The sequence below is a fragment of the Balaenoptera physalus genome, assembly GCF_965194825.1.
Source record: "Balaenoptera physalus genome assembly, chromosome: 2".
NCBI classification, from domain to species: Eukaryota; Metazoa; Chordata; class Mammalia; order Artiodactyla; family Balaenopteridae; genus Balaenoptera; species Balaenoptera physalus.
Window position 1 is genome coordinate 89,636,929 of NC_138883.1, and position 14,134 is coordinate 89,651,062.

At 35.6% G+C, this 14,134-nt stretch overlaps 1 protein-coding gene across 9 annotated transcripts in view; it reads right to left on the minus strand.

The window, feature by feature from the left end:
• The window catches only part of AP4E1 (adaptor related protein complex 4 subunit epsilon 1), a 92,237-nt gene that overhangs the window by 49,666 nt on the left and 28,437 nt on the right, over positions 1-14,134 (minus strand). For 8 of the 9 annotated variants that reach the window (XM_082450081.1, XM_082450078.1, XM_082450080.1 and 5 more), the window contains 2 exons: positions 4,964-5,266; positions 2,685-2,799 (listed from right to left, as the gene is read on the minus strand). In XM_082450081.1, the coding sequence (XP_082306207.1) occupies positions 2,685-2,799; positions 4,964-5,266 (418 nt within the window). Of the gene's footprint in view, positions 1-2,684; positions 2,800-4,963; positions 5,267-11,430; positions 11,550-11,656; positions 11,781-12,818; positions 12,948-14,134 lie in introns of all 9 variants that reach the window. The other variant, XM_082450084.1, reaches the window with a different exon arrangement.

Genomic DNA, 14,134 nt, shown 5'->3' on the forward strand with positions numbered 1-14,134 from the left:
AAAGAGAAAGAAAGAAACAAATAACAATAATAAAATAAAATAAAGTTATTAAAATAAAAACTAAAAAAAAATTATTAAAAATTTTTTTAAAAATTAAAAATAAAAAAAAAAAAAAGACAGAAAGAAAGAAAGAAGAGAGCAACCAAACCAAAACACAAATCCACCAATGGTAACAAGCGCTAAAAACTATACTAAAAAAAACGACAGACAGAACCCTAGGACAAATGGTAAAAGCAAAGCTATACAGACAAAATCACACAAAGAAGCATACACATACATACTCACAAAAAGAGAAAAAGGAAAAAAATATATATATCTTTTGGGAAGTCTGAGGACTTCTGCCAGCGTTCAGTAGGTGTTCTGTAGGAGCTGTTCCACGTGTAGATGTATTTCTGATGTATTTGTGGGGAGGAAGGTGATCTCCATGTCTTACTCCTCCTCCATCTTGAAGTTCTCTGCAGTTCTTTTATACCTTGATCATTTCACTATACCTCTCTGACCATCCCCAGCTGTTATTAATTTTATTTTTTGAGAGACTAACAGTCTAAACTTGATGTGGTTTTCAAAAATCCATATTTCTGTAGACAGGAGATTATCCTGCTACTTCCCCTTATTATCTCTGGTTTTATCTAACATTGGGGCTACAACATATTCAAATAACGTTTTAACAGAATAATCCACACTGATTCCTCAATGCTTTTCTTTGGTAGGAACTGGTAATAAAAGTTTGTTCCCCACTATCCCACCTATGTTTGCTAATTCTCATTATCTTACAATATTTTCCTGAAGTTTATTGTTATGAACTTGGCATTTTTCTACCCAAGAGAGCTAAGTACTGTATCCTTCATAAAAGTGACATTTGACTACTACTCTTCAAATGATTTATAAAAATCTCAAACAATATCAGTATCAGAACCGATTACCAATTGAAGGATTCTAGAATTAACAACTTTTTAGGCAGAAAATACCTATTTTTCCCCCACTCTTTACTTTCTGTCATAGCCACAATTATAAGATACATGATTTTATAACTTATTCTTCAAGTATATAGCATAAGCACTTGCTATGTCCTGTCTTGTAACTGATTTCCTTTTCCATGATATAAAAGACAGTTTAGGCTCATGAAATTTCAATTTTACTTTAGAGAACTTTTGAAAAATAGGTTTGGGAGGAGAGGGGAAGAGCTTAATTTGACAGTTTAACCCCATTTATAATGATGATTCCATGATCAAAAATGTACTTGGCAAATGAATATACTAGCTTGGGGAGTTTCAGGGCTATTATATTTGCATCAGCCACTTAACTTATTTTAAGAAAGAAGAAAGGCAGTGCCAGAAATTAGGCTCCTTGTCCTACCCCCTCTTGCCTACCCTAGCCTTGAATTGCAGTAATAAGAGCAACTGATGGGGAATTCCCTGGTGGTCCAATGGTTAGGGCTCTGTGCTTTCACTGCATGGGACATGGGTTTGATCCCTGGTCGGGGAACTAAGATCCCGCATGCTACACAGCACAGCCAAAAAAAATAAGAGCAACTGATGGCCCCCAGACATTTGAAAATAAGGAAATATGACAACTGGACCATGTCTCCCACTCTGGAACTCCAGATTTTCACTCCATGCCTTGGATGTCGTAAGGCCTCTATATGCACTATAGTCAGAGGTTGGGCAACTGTAATTCAAAATTTTATTTCCCCCCACATATTCTATCAATACATGAGGAGTTAAATGGGAAGGAAACTGATTACCCTTTGAAAGAAAATTGTATTTTCTAGGCCTTTAGGTATCATTGTGCTAAATAATGTCAAAAATCTTAAAAGAGCAAATACTTCCACGAAAAAATAACATCAACCCTATTATTAGTGTTTATACTTTTTGGTTTCATTGTAGGATCAACCATTTAGTTGTACTCATATGCCTAGCGCAGAACCTAAAAAATAATAAGTACTCTACAAAAATCATTAAATAATGAATAGGAGAAAAAAAAAGACCTTTCGGCATTGAACTTTTCAGTATTAACATTCTGAATTCCTGTATAGATAATATTTAATGGTCTCCCTTTATTCATATATATATATATATATATATATATATATATATATATATATATATATATATATTATCCCATCCACTATCAAATATCTCAGTGATCTCCTCTTTACTAAAATAATGACAGAAGTCTTTCCCTGACAGCCTACATTTTTTAAATGTAAAGTTATTCTTTTCTTTCTAAGCTGTTCCTAAATTCACTGATCAGATATTTCATTGGAGGAAGCATTTTAACACACTTAAGCTATACAAGATTGTTCAGAATAAAATGAAACTCACTAGTTCATAGAAAGCAGAGTTTTCTTCTGAAACTCTTCTGCAGATATGCTCACGCTGATATCTGTCAGCCCTTTACACAGTGACCAACATGATAATTCCACCTTCAAGTTCTTTTAAAATTCCAGGATGGCTGCCATATCTTAGGCACTTATGTACATGAAACCTATGGCTTTGGGAACACCTCTAGGCTAACTTTTTTTTCCTGTTTACCCCAAACAAGGTCAGGGTGAACAAGTCACAAGCAGACTTAATGAGAGATAATGAATCTCCTCAGTTATTTACTTACATGACTATAATATCAATTGCATTAAAAAGTGATATCCCTACAATCTAGCTTATTATAAACCCATGAAAAATTACCTTTTTCCTGAGAAAGCTTTTCCTCCTGCCGTTGGTGGTGAGGTTTGTAAGGAGCTGCTCCCTGACTTAGTTCTTCAGCCACAAAACCATCCAGAAAAGATAAGGAAGCATCTACCTATATTAAAGTAAAGCAAAAATTAGGAATTAAAAAAAAACTTACCCTAAACAGTAGACTGCACATTCACAGAAGTGATTTCAGCCCATATTTCCTAAAAATAATTTTTAAGTGAAAAACAGAACTTCAACCCTAGAATTGCTACTCAACTCTCTTTCTGAAACATCTATAATCAAAACACTCAGCTAAGAATCTAACAATATAAGTCATGTGCACTTAGTATTCATTTCACTGCACTGCAGAATACATTTTTGAGCATCCAAAATGTTAAGGCATCATGTTAGATGCTATAACTGAGACAAAGGAAGACACAAGTCCTGCCTCATGAGACTTGTAATCTACCAGAGGAGAAGACACATACACTATGAACTATAGTGTCTACATTAGTTTCCTGCTGCTGGGGGCTAAAAACAAAGCCCCCAGCAAAGGCTAGTTCCTTCTGGAGGCTCCAGCAGAGAATAGGTCTCTTGTCTCTTCCAGCTCCTAGAGCCTGCCAGCATTCCTCGGCTTGTGGCTATATCACTCCAATCTCTGCTTCTACTGTTATTTGGCCTTCTCCTCTCTGACCTCTTGCCTCACTTTTATAAGGACCCTTGTGATTATATCATGCCTACTCAGATAATCCAAGATAATCTTCCCATTACAAAATCCTTAACTTAATCAAACCTACGAAGTCCCTTTTACCATAAAGTAACATATGCACAGGTTCCAGGGATTAAGATGTGATTATCTTGGGGAGGCCCATTATCCAGCCTCTCACAGTGCCTTTGATTTAACTATCCTATTCCTTTCTACCTAAAAATGCTTTGTTACAAACCTGTGGAAAATTACTTAATTTCAATAAAGTACAAGAATAGAAAGGTACAAGAGAATGCTTAAATGAAAAGAAATAAAGAGATGAAGAAAGAGTAAGGGGAAAAGGAGAAAAGAAAAAGTGAGGGGAGAAATAAAAATGAGATACACAAGAGGATATAGCAGTAACGACCTCAGAAACCACAGATTTGCCTCTCCTAATTTAGCCAAGTGTATACAAACAGCTCAGACAATTTAGAACAGCAGGTAATTCTCAAAAAATTTAAGTGGCATGTCACACTGTGCATTTGGCAAAGTTTAGTTTTGATAAGTTTTTTTTTAAGTTTTTTTTTCCATGTGGACCACTTTTAAAGTCTTTATTGAATTTGCTACAATATTGCTTCTGTTTCATGTTATAGTTTTTTGGCCACGAGACATGTGGGATCTTAGCTCCCCAACCAGGGATTGAACCCACACCCCCTGCATTAGAAGGCAAAGTCCTAACCACTGGACCGACAGGGAAGTCCCTCGATAAGATTCTTAAGAGATGAAGCCATGTCATCATCATTATCTTTTATTGGAAGAAAGGGAAGTAGAGTAACTAACTAGTTTAATACTATGTATAGCATATTTATTCATATAGTCTCTGGAATGCCAACGAATGTTAAACCAAGGCCTCTGCCCATGAGGAGCTAATGAAAAAAATTAATGAACAAAGGTTCAAAATGAATACAAGCCATGAACATCTGAGTCATAATTAGTGGGAATATTGCCCATCCTCCCCTCTTCTTCAACTATATGACATCTAATATAAAAATTTGAACAAATCTGACTTCCTTTTGGAAGTTTTCAGATTTACACCAATCTGAGAGAGAACTCAGAGGTGAGCAGTAACTAAGTGCTTTGGATTAAAAGCAGCACTGGCTGAAAGTAGGTGGGAGAAGAAAAGGCGGGTGATCAGGTTCCAAAGTAGTAAAAATTTAGATAGTAGATGGACAAAATAAAATGGAGAACTGTTTTTTTCTTACATTGTCAAAGAAAAGAGAGCAATAATAAAATGACATATTAGAGAAGTTCAAAGGAGATAAAATTTTTAAGTTCTCAAATTATTATATGTTAAAAGAGACTGTCATAAACTATAAACCCCTTCACTGCAGTTCTCCAGAACAGATTAGTCTTCCTGACTATTTAGGATCACTACTGAGTAGACGCTCTCAAATGCCCTCTCACACTAATGTGAGAAAAATGCCAACCCTCATCTAAAGTGCTACAGAAATGACATTTTGGCATATTCCAGATATATCACAAATGCAAGAATTATTCTGTTTAAAGGCAATGCAATTTTGTAAAAGATGGAATGCAGATATCTTACCACCATGTCTTCACAACTCTTATCAACTGGAAGCAAGTCCTTCATAAATTTCACATTCTCATGCAAATGTTTTAATTCAAATGCATGTTGTCTCAAACAAGTATCCAAAGATGTGGTAAATTCCTGGATTAATCTCTCAACTATATTAGAAGAGTGTGCTTGGGGTGTCAACTTGGTCACAGCAGCAATTATCCAGGCTTTTGTTTCTGAAGAAATGGAGTCACTCGTAAGTAACTTGTAGAGCTTGGTTATAACTTCCTCTGGCGTTTCCTTACCTAAGAGGTAGGAATACTCCCCTAAAACCTAAAACAAAGAAATGTATATATGTAAATATCAAGTTATATAACAACTATACTCAGAAATCTAAACAAAGTGCCTACTGCTGGAGTGAATTTAACTTATACTAAACATATTCTCATGGTGAAGAAATTATTAAAGATACAATTGTATATTTTAGGTTCAAAATTACACCAAGAATTGGAAGTGAATACAAAAAGGTTTTCCACATCTTTATCGTTAACAATATATAAAGTAGCATACCATTACAAGTTAGCTTTCTTCTGAACTTCCAGGTTTGGATGTTGGTTTTTAAAAGCACTTTCACATTCTGTTACTATTTTTTCCAATAAGCATTTAAACAAGTGGTTCTCACATACTAGTATGCATAAGAGCCACCTGAGGTGTTTCATAAAAATACGCATTTCTATACTCTCCTCCCAGAAAATCTGATTTAGTATGTCTGTGGTGGGGATGTACAATACACATTCTGAAAAAGCATCAGCTGATTCTGATGTAGATGATCCACAGAAGAGACTCTGACGAACACTGATATATTTTACACATACTCTTTCCTACATCTAATTTATTCAGGTGATATATAATCCTATTGGTCTAAGTGTCATTAATAAACTGATAACTCATGGAGTGTGAGATCTTTCCTAAGTAGTATTTATGAAGTATATTCATGTATAATACTGGGACCAGCAAGAAAAAACAGTGAGGTGAGGTGATAGGCAAGGGAAGATTTATGGCTAGTAACAAGAAGAGGAAAAAAAAAAGAAATAGGACTACATAAATTCAATCCTTAAATAGTAAGATAACTTTTTGACTGGTTTAATAAAAGATGGAAGGAAGCTCTAGAAGAACAGGTAGCTTAAATCCCAGTTCAAAAATCAATGGACTTGAGCTTCCCTGGCTGCACAGTGGTTAAGAATCAGCCTGCCAGACGTAGAGAATGGACTTGAGGACACGGGGAGGGGTAAGGGTAAGCTGGGACGAAGTGAGAGAGTGGCATGGACATATATACACTACCAAATGTAAAATAGATAGCTAGTGGGAAGCAGCCACATAGCACAGGGAGATCAGCTCGGTGCTTTGTGACCACCTGGGGGGTGGGATAGGGAGGGTGGGAGGGAGACGCAAGAGGGAGGAGATATGGGGATATATGTATATGTATAGCTGATTCACTTTGTTATAAAGCAGAAACTAACACATCATTGTAAACAATTATACTCCAATAAAGATGTTAAAAAAAAAAGAGTAGCCCCCGCTCACTGCAACTAGAGAAAGCCCACGCACAGCAACGAAGACCCAATGCAGCCAAAAATAAATTAATTAAATTAATTAATTTTAAAAAAAAATCAATGGACTTAAGCTTCTGGGAAGATAGAGCAGGTGAATTTTTCCCCTATTCTTCCTGCTAAGTAGACCTAAAAACCCTTGATGTTATACATAAAACACATATACAAAGACTGAAAGGTAGAGAAAAAAAGGCAGATCACTAAGAACCTTGGGACCTAAGGAACAATACAGTGGGTTATCTGTTGCCTCATATACCTCAGACTGGGTACTTGAGAGCCAGCAACCTAGAAATGCCAGTGGGAGAAGGACAAAAAAGCCCCAAGAAAAGCCTACCCCCTCTAGCCAAAGGACCAGAAAGACAGAAAACTTTCAGATAATAATCCCTCTACTCCAGCCAAGCACCAAATAGAAAAAACTGTAGCCCCACCCATACCGGCAAAGGTGGAGTGGAGAGTCAAGACTTCAACACTTACCAGGTTGTAAAAAGCATCCCAACTCCCCAGCAAGGGTGGTAACAGAGAGACTGAGTGAAAACCAGGAACTTCATCCCCACCAAGCTGTAGAAAGGCCCACTCCTCTGCAGTGTCTGTGAAGACTACATAGGAAGCCTATACTTCACCTCCACCCAAGTTTAAAGAGGTAGCCCTCCCCCTCTCTGCTGGAGTGGTGTCAGCGGAAGCCTAGCAGAGACTCAGGCTCAGTGGAGGCCACATAGTTAGAGATATCTACACCCCATCTCAACACCATCACCAAAAGAATTAATCCACATCTATAGAACACACCACCCAACAATAAGCAGAATACCCACTCTTTTCAAGCACCCACAGAACATATAAGACAGATCATATCTTAGGCCATAAAATAAACCTCAACAAACTTAAAAGAACTGAAATTATAGAGTACTTTCTCTGACAACAATGGAATCAAACTAGAAATCAGTAACAGGAAAGATAACAGGAAATTTTCAAAACACTTAAAAACTAAACAACACCCTTGCACACAATCTTTCCAGAAAACAGAAGAGGAAAGAACACTCCCAAGCATTTTATGAAGCCAGTATTACCTTGATACCAAAACCAAACAGAGTAGAAAAAAACAAGAAAACTATAGACCACTATCCCTCATGCACAGAGATGCAAAAATTCTTAACATGGTCTCAAGAAATCTACAAAAAACAATTCTAGATTAATAAGTGAGTTCAGCAAGATTGCAGAGTATAAGAACAAAATACAGGAATAAACCTATACACTAATGTCCACTAATCTGTGAAAAAAAGGAAGCAAGAGTATAGGACAGAGAAAAAACTCTCTTCAATAAGTGGTGCTGGGAAAACTGGACAGCTACATGTAAAACAATGAGATTAGAACATTTCCTCACAACATATACAAAAATAAACTCAAAATGGATTAACAACCTAAATGTAAGACCTGAGACATACACCTCCTAGAAAAGAACACTCTTTGACATAAATTGTAGCAATATTTTCTTGGATCTGTCTCCTAAGGCAAAAATAAACAAATGGGATGCAATTAAACTTAAAAGCTTTTTGCACAGTAAAGGAAACCATCAACAAAATGAAAAGATAACCCTCATAATCCGAGAAAATATTTGCAAATAATGCAACTAACAAGGATTTAATTTCCAAAATATACAAACAGCTCATACGACTCAATATCAAAAGAACAAACAGCCCAATGAAAAAACGGGCAGAAGACATGAACAGACATTTTTCCAAAGAAGACGTACAGATGGCTAACAGGCACATGAAAAGATGCTCAACATTACTAATTATTAGAGAAAGGCAAATCAAAACCACAATGAGATACCACCTCACACCTGTGAGAATGACTATGATCAAAAAGTCTACAAATAACAAACACTGGAGAGGGTGTGGAGACAAGAGAACCTTCCTATATAGTTGGTGGGAATTTAAATTGGTGTAGCCACTATGGAAGACAGTACAGAGGTTTCTTAAAAAAATTAAAAATAGAGTTGTCATATGATCCAGCAATCTCACTCCTGAGCATATACCTGGAGAAAACTATAATTTGAAAAGATACATGCCTCTAGTGATCATAGCAGCATTATTTACAACAGCCAAGACAAAGAAACAACCTAAAATGCCCATCAACATACTGAATGGATAAAGAAGATGTGGTATATATACACAATAGAATACTACTCACCCATAAAAAAGAATGAAATAATGTCACTTGCAGCAACATGGGTGGACCTAGAGATTATCATACTAAGTGAAGTAAGTCAAAGAGAAAGACAAACACCATATGATATCACTTATATGTGGAATCTAAAATATGACACAAATGAACTTATCTGCAAAACAGAAACAGACTCACAGACATAGAAAACAAACTTATGGTTACCAAAGGAGAAAGGGGTTGGGGGAGGGATAAATTAGGAATTTGGGATTAGCAGATACAAACTACTATATATAAAATAGATAAACAACAATGTCCTACTGTATAGCACAAGGAACTATATTCAAAATCCTGTACTACACCATAATGGAAAAGAACATGAAAAAGAGTATGTACATATATGTATAATTGAATCACTTTGCTGTACACCAGAAACTAACACATGCTGTAAATCAACTATACTTCAATAAAATAAAATAAAATGAAAAGAAGAAGAAAACAAACTAGTGGTTACCAGTGGAGAGAGGGAAGCGGGGAGGGGCAAGTTAGGGGTAAGGGATTAAGAGACACAAACTACTATGTATAAAATAGATAAGCAACAAGGATATACTGTATAGTACAGGAAATTATACCCATTATCTTGTAATAATCAATAACGGAATATAATCAGCAAAAATAATGAATCACCATGCTGTACACCTGAAACTAATATAATATTGTAAATCAGCTATACTTCAATTAAAAAAAAAAGATTTTGAAGTTTCTCCTGAATTTGTATCACTTTGCACCATTGTAAAGTTGAAAAATCATAAGCTTAACCATCTTAAATCAGGGACCATCTGTACCTAAGTATAAATCTAACAAAACAGGTACAGGATTTGTATGCTGTAGAAAAAGAAACACTCTAAATATATGAACATGTCATGTTCATGGAGGAAAATACAAATGGCCACCAAATACAACAATAAATTTAGGCAAGGATTATCAATGCTAAAACCATTGATGAAAGATAGTTGAAGAACAGATGTTCACAAAGTCTCACAGAATCACCTCACAGATTAGTTCTAAATTAGTAAGGAGAAACAGCACCTTTACAATGGTGAGACCCTTTACAAAGGTCACCATCTTAACCAAACAAAGAAATTTACTATCACCAATAATTGGAGGAACTGACATTATAGGCATCCTGACACAATGCAGTGAGAAATACATACTGACAATGTAGTATTCTTGCTAAAAATGTTTAACTGAACCAGAAATAGTCCAATTCAGAATGCTGGACATTCTGCGAGTCAACAGTATTCATCCAAAAAAATCAATGTCATGAAAACAAAAAGAAACTGAGCATCACTGTAAAATAAAAGAGGCTAAAAGATATAACTAAATGCAATTTGTGAATCTTAACCTGATATGGGATTGGGAGGAGCAGAAAAATAGTCATAAGAGACATTTTTTGGACAACTGGATAAGTCTGAATATGGACCGTATATTGGGTGATATTAATGAATTAAGGTCACATTTCTTAGTGCAATAATGGTTTTATGGTTACCTAGAACGTCACTCTTGGGAGATTCACACTGAATTTTTTATAGGGTAAGTGTCATGAGGTCTGCAACTCAATTTTAAATGGCTCAACAAAACAAACTGTACATAGGTAGACCTAGCTATAGATATAGATGTATTGGGTTGGCCAAAAAGTTCGTTTGGGTTTTTCCATAAGATCTTAGGGAACCCAATAAATACAGTAAAGCAAAGGTGGTTAAAAATATTAACTGGGAATCTAGGTGAAAAGTATAGGGGTATTTATTATGCCATTTTTTCAAAGAATTATTTAATAAAAGTCTGGGTAAAATTATGGTTAACATGCTAACATTTGGCAAAACCATAAAATATTAAAGTGTGAATATTCTATGACCCAGAGCTGCACTTCTCCAAATCTCCCCCTAAAGAAGTGCTCACTCATATGCACAAGAAAGAATATACAAAGATGACAGGATGTATACGATTATGTAGGTTTATATAACATAAAACTGTGACCTTGTTTTGCAGAGATGATCTCCTTGCTGGCTTTGATGAAGCAAGCAGCCATGTTGGGAGGCCCACCTGGCAAGAAACTGAGGGCAGCTCTGGGAGCTAAGGGCAGCCAACAGTCAACAGTCTGAACCTCAAACCCTCAGTCTTACAGATGCAAGAAACTGATTTCTGCCAACAACCACATGTGAGCTTGGAAGCAGATCCTTTACTAATCAAGCTTCAGATGAAACAGCAGCCCCAAGTGACACATTGACTGCAACCCTGAAAGACCTTAAGCAGAGAACCCATGCCTGGACTCCTAACCCACAGAAACTGTGAGATAACAAATGTATGTTGTTTTAAGTTTGTGGTAACATTATTATGCAGCAACAGAAAGCTAACATAGCACAGATACATGAGTATTCACATATTCAAAAATAGATTCACATAGAAAACACAACAAATGCATTGTAGACACAGACAGGCATCTAAATAAATACCCATATTTAAAAGACTAGTCAAGTGAGATGGCAGAGAGAATGAATAGATAAGTAAATAGTTAAGTGATAGAAGGTAGCCACTGGGAAAGAAAATTGACAGCTGAAGGAGTTAACTGAGTAGAACTGAATGATTTCTGAAGAAATATATTATTAGTATTTGACTTTATAAAAAAATAATATTATAAACATTTATGATTCAATGTACTTTGCTCACCCAACTCATAACTTGAAGAAATCTCTGTGGGTAGAACACATTTTCCACATCTAGTAAAGTGAAATAAGACTGAACTGCATAGAGCCTTAATTGTTGATTTTCTGTTTCATCATCAAAACCTACAAAGAAATTAATATACCATTTTAATTTCCACTAAATTCTCTAAGGACTCTGTAATAAAAACATTTAATTTTAAAATCTTTGCAGAATTCAATAGTTTACTAACCCTCTGCTAGCAGTCTCAGAAAGTTATTGGGAATATCAGGATGCATAACATCTCCTCCCACTGAAAATACAGCATTCATTGTCTGAATAAACCACGCATTATCAGGAGCATATGTGTCCACAGTGTTAAGAACAAGTACACTTCCAGATGCCACTTATTAAAATTATCCTTTCTGTAAAAATCTTAAAAAAAAATAACTCTCAATTCATCCTAGTTTGGCATTTATACCTTTAACTTCTGCCAATAAATTGTTCTATACTCCAGTTTTATGTAAAAAGGTGCTCAGTAAAAGCTTATTGAATAAACTTAATAAACCAGTTCATGTTGCTTTATCTAGCACCATATATTGCACATAACAGGTGTCCAATAAATAACTGTGAAATAATTGAAAGAAATGTTCCAGCTAACTATGGACAAAAACAATGGAAAATGATATGCACTTCAGAAGCTAAATGTTGTGACATGTCTATCTGAACAAGTTTACCCTCTTTTCTAATCTATTCCTCTTCACTTCTAAAATTCTATCATTCTGCTGGCCAGAGCTATAGCGCTGGTTAGGACAAAACTACACTTAAGCAATTTCCAAGATACTTTGATCAGCATTATTCATTCATTCAATCTTAGATTTAAACAACAGACATCTTAAAAAGAATGATGAGTAACCTCGTGACTTGCAAAGTTCCTTTGACTTTTAAAAAACAAATGTGAAGAAAAGTAACATGTGAATGGAGTTGCCAACTACTTTACTGTGACAATTTCCAGTATAAACAGTAGTGTAAAGGATAAATTTTAGCATCCTGATCCCCTCAACAATCCCCCCAAAACAACAAGAACTTTTACTCAGGAAAGAAACTGAGTAGGAAGTAAAGTCAAAGACAAGGAGGGGCTCTAAGAGGAATCAGACAGAGATTCCTATATCCTCCTGCTGATAATGGTGACCAATGGAATAAAAAGAACCAGGAAAAAAGTCATCCCCTAGGAAGTCTACACAAATTCTTGTTTTTGACAACAAGAGAGGCTTGAATATCAGGAATGGAAGTTACTGCTGGGCCTCTGAACTCAACCTGCAAGTGACCACGTCTAGACCAATCATTTAAAAGTCACTGTGTAACTAAAGGTATTTTATGACTCATGGTCCAAACAAAGGATATTTCTCAGCCAGCTCAGCTATTTTGCCAACCAAATTGACGATAATATATTCTTCTTTGCTCTGATGTAAATATTCAAGCATTTTCTGGACAATCACTGTTATATTCTGTGCATTAGTAATTCTGTAAAGAAGTTCCAGAGTCTATTTAAGAAAGAAAAATAAAAATAGTATTATAAAACTATGCATGATAACAAATAAATACTGTAACATATAGGTTTATAACAGTTGATTCTTCCACTTTTATGTAGCTCTACTGGGCAGTTAATAGGTGCTCAAGAAATGCACATTTTAACTGAACAGAACTTAAGAAAGGTAAGACTATTGTCAAAAAAAAAAAAGAATTGTAATCCAAAGTCCAAAAGCCTTCTATTGATATAGATAATTATGATCTGACATCTCTACATGACAGGCCATGTAAAGACTAAAAAGTTAAAAGGTTAATAATCTATTTTCTAAAAATGTAACAGCTTCTTAAACCTACATTACTTAGGCCTGTGTGCTATGCACGTGCGCCTGTGTGTGTATACATGCATACACATATAAAAATCCAGTTTTGCAAAATGCTTTTTCCACACTACCCGAACAACAGAAAACCACACTTGAATAGATTTGTCAGCTAAGGGCAAACGGTCTCTAATGGATGGATAAGGTAGCGCAAGCACTTCAAAGCCCAGCAAAGCCTATGTTCAGAATCTCGGGTATCAAAGGAAGAACCATTTTACAGCTTTCTCAGTGATGAGGCATATACCCCTTGCTGCCTGAAGTAAGATGAAGGAAGACCAGTACCAGAGTAAGCTCCCATTTGGCTGGCTTTCTGAGGCCCTACATCAGGGTTCTAAAAATATCATAGTTCCCAGAAATCAGTATGAGACAAAGGGCAATAAAGAGAAAGCATCATTTACTGGAATTTCAGGATCAAGAATATTAGCTGCAGGAGAATTTCCACATATCCTTCTCATCAAATTTGTTCATCTATCTTTAGGGTTCTTTCTAATTTTTCAGTCCTTATACCCAGGACTTCAAGTACAACAGATTTTGAATTTTTTTTAAACTGTTCCAGTTAATCCTTAACACCACTTAAAATCTATAAATACATAGGTCCCCCATGTATTTATAGCTTTCAACCTATGAAGCTGCTTCAGACATGCTTCCTGTAGACTCTATATGTCACGTATTTTAAGATAATCTACACCAAATTTACTTCCTACTCTAAGACCATGAAATTTAGCATTTCCAGGACTGAATGGGGACTGGTATTATGAACTGCATGGCTAAAGGTCTTTTCTGTTAACTCCTTCTTGCCTTCTTTTTCCCTGCTATGAAAGAAA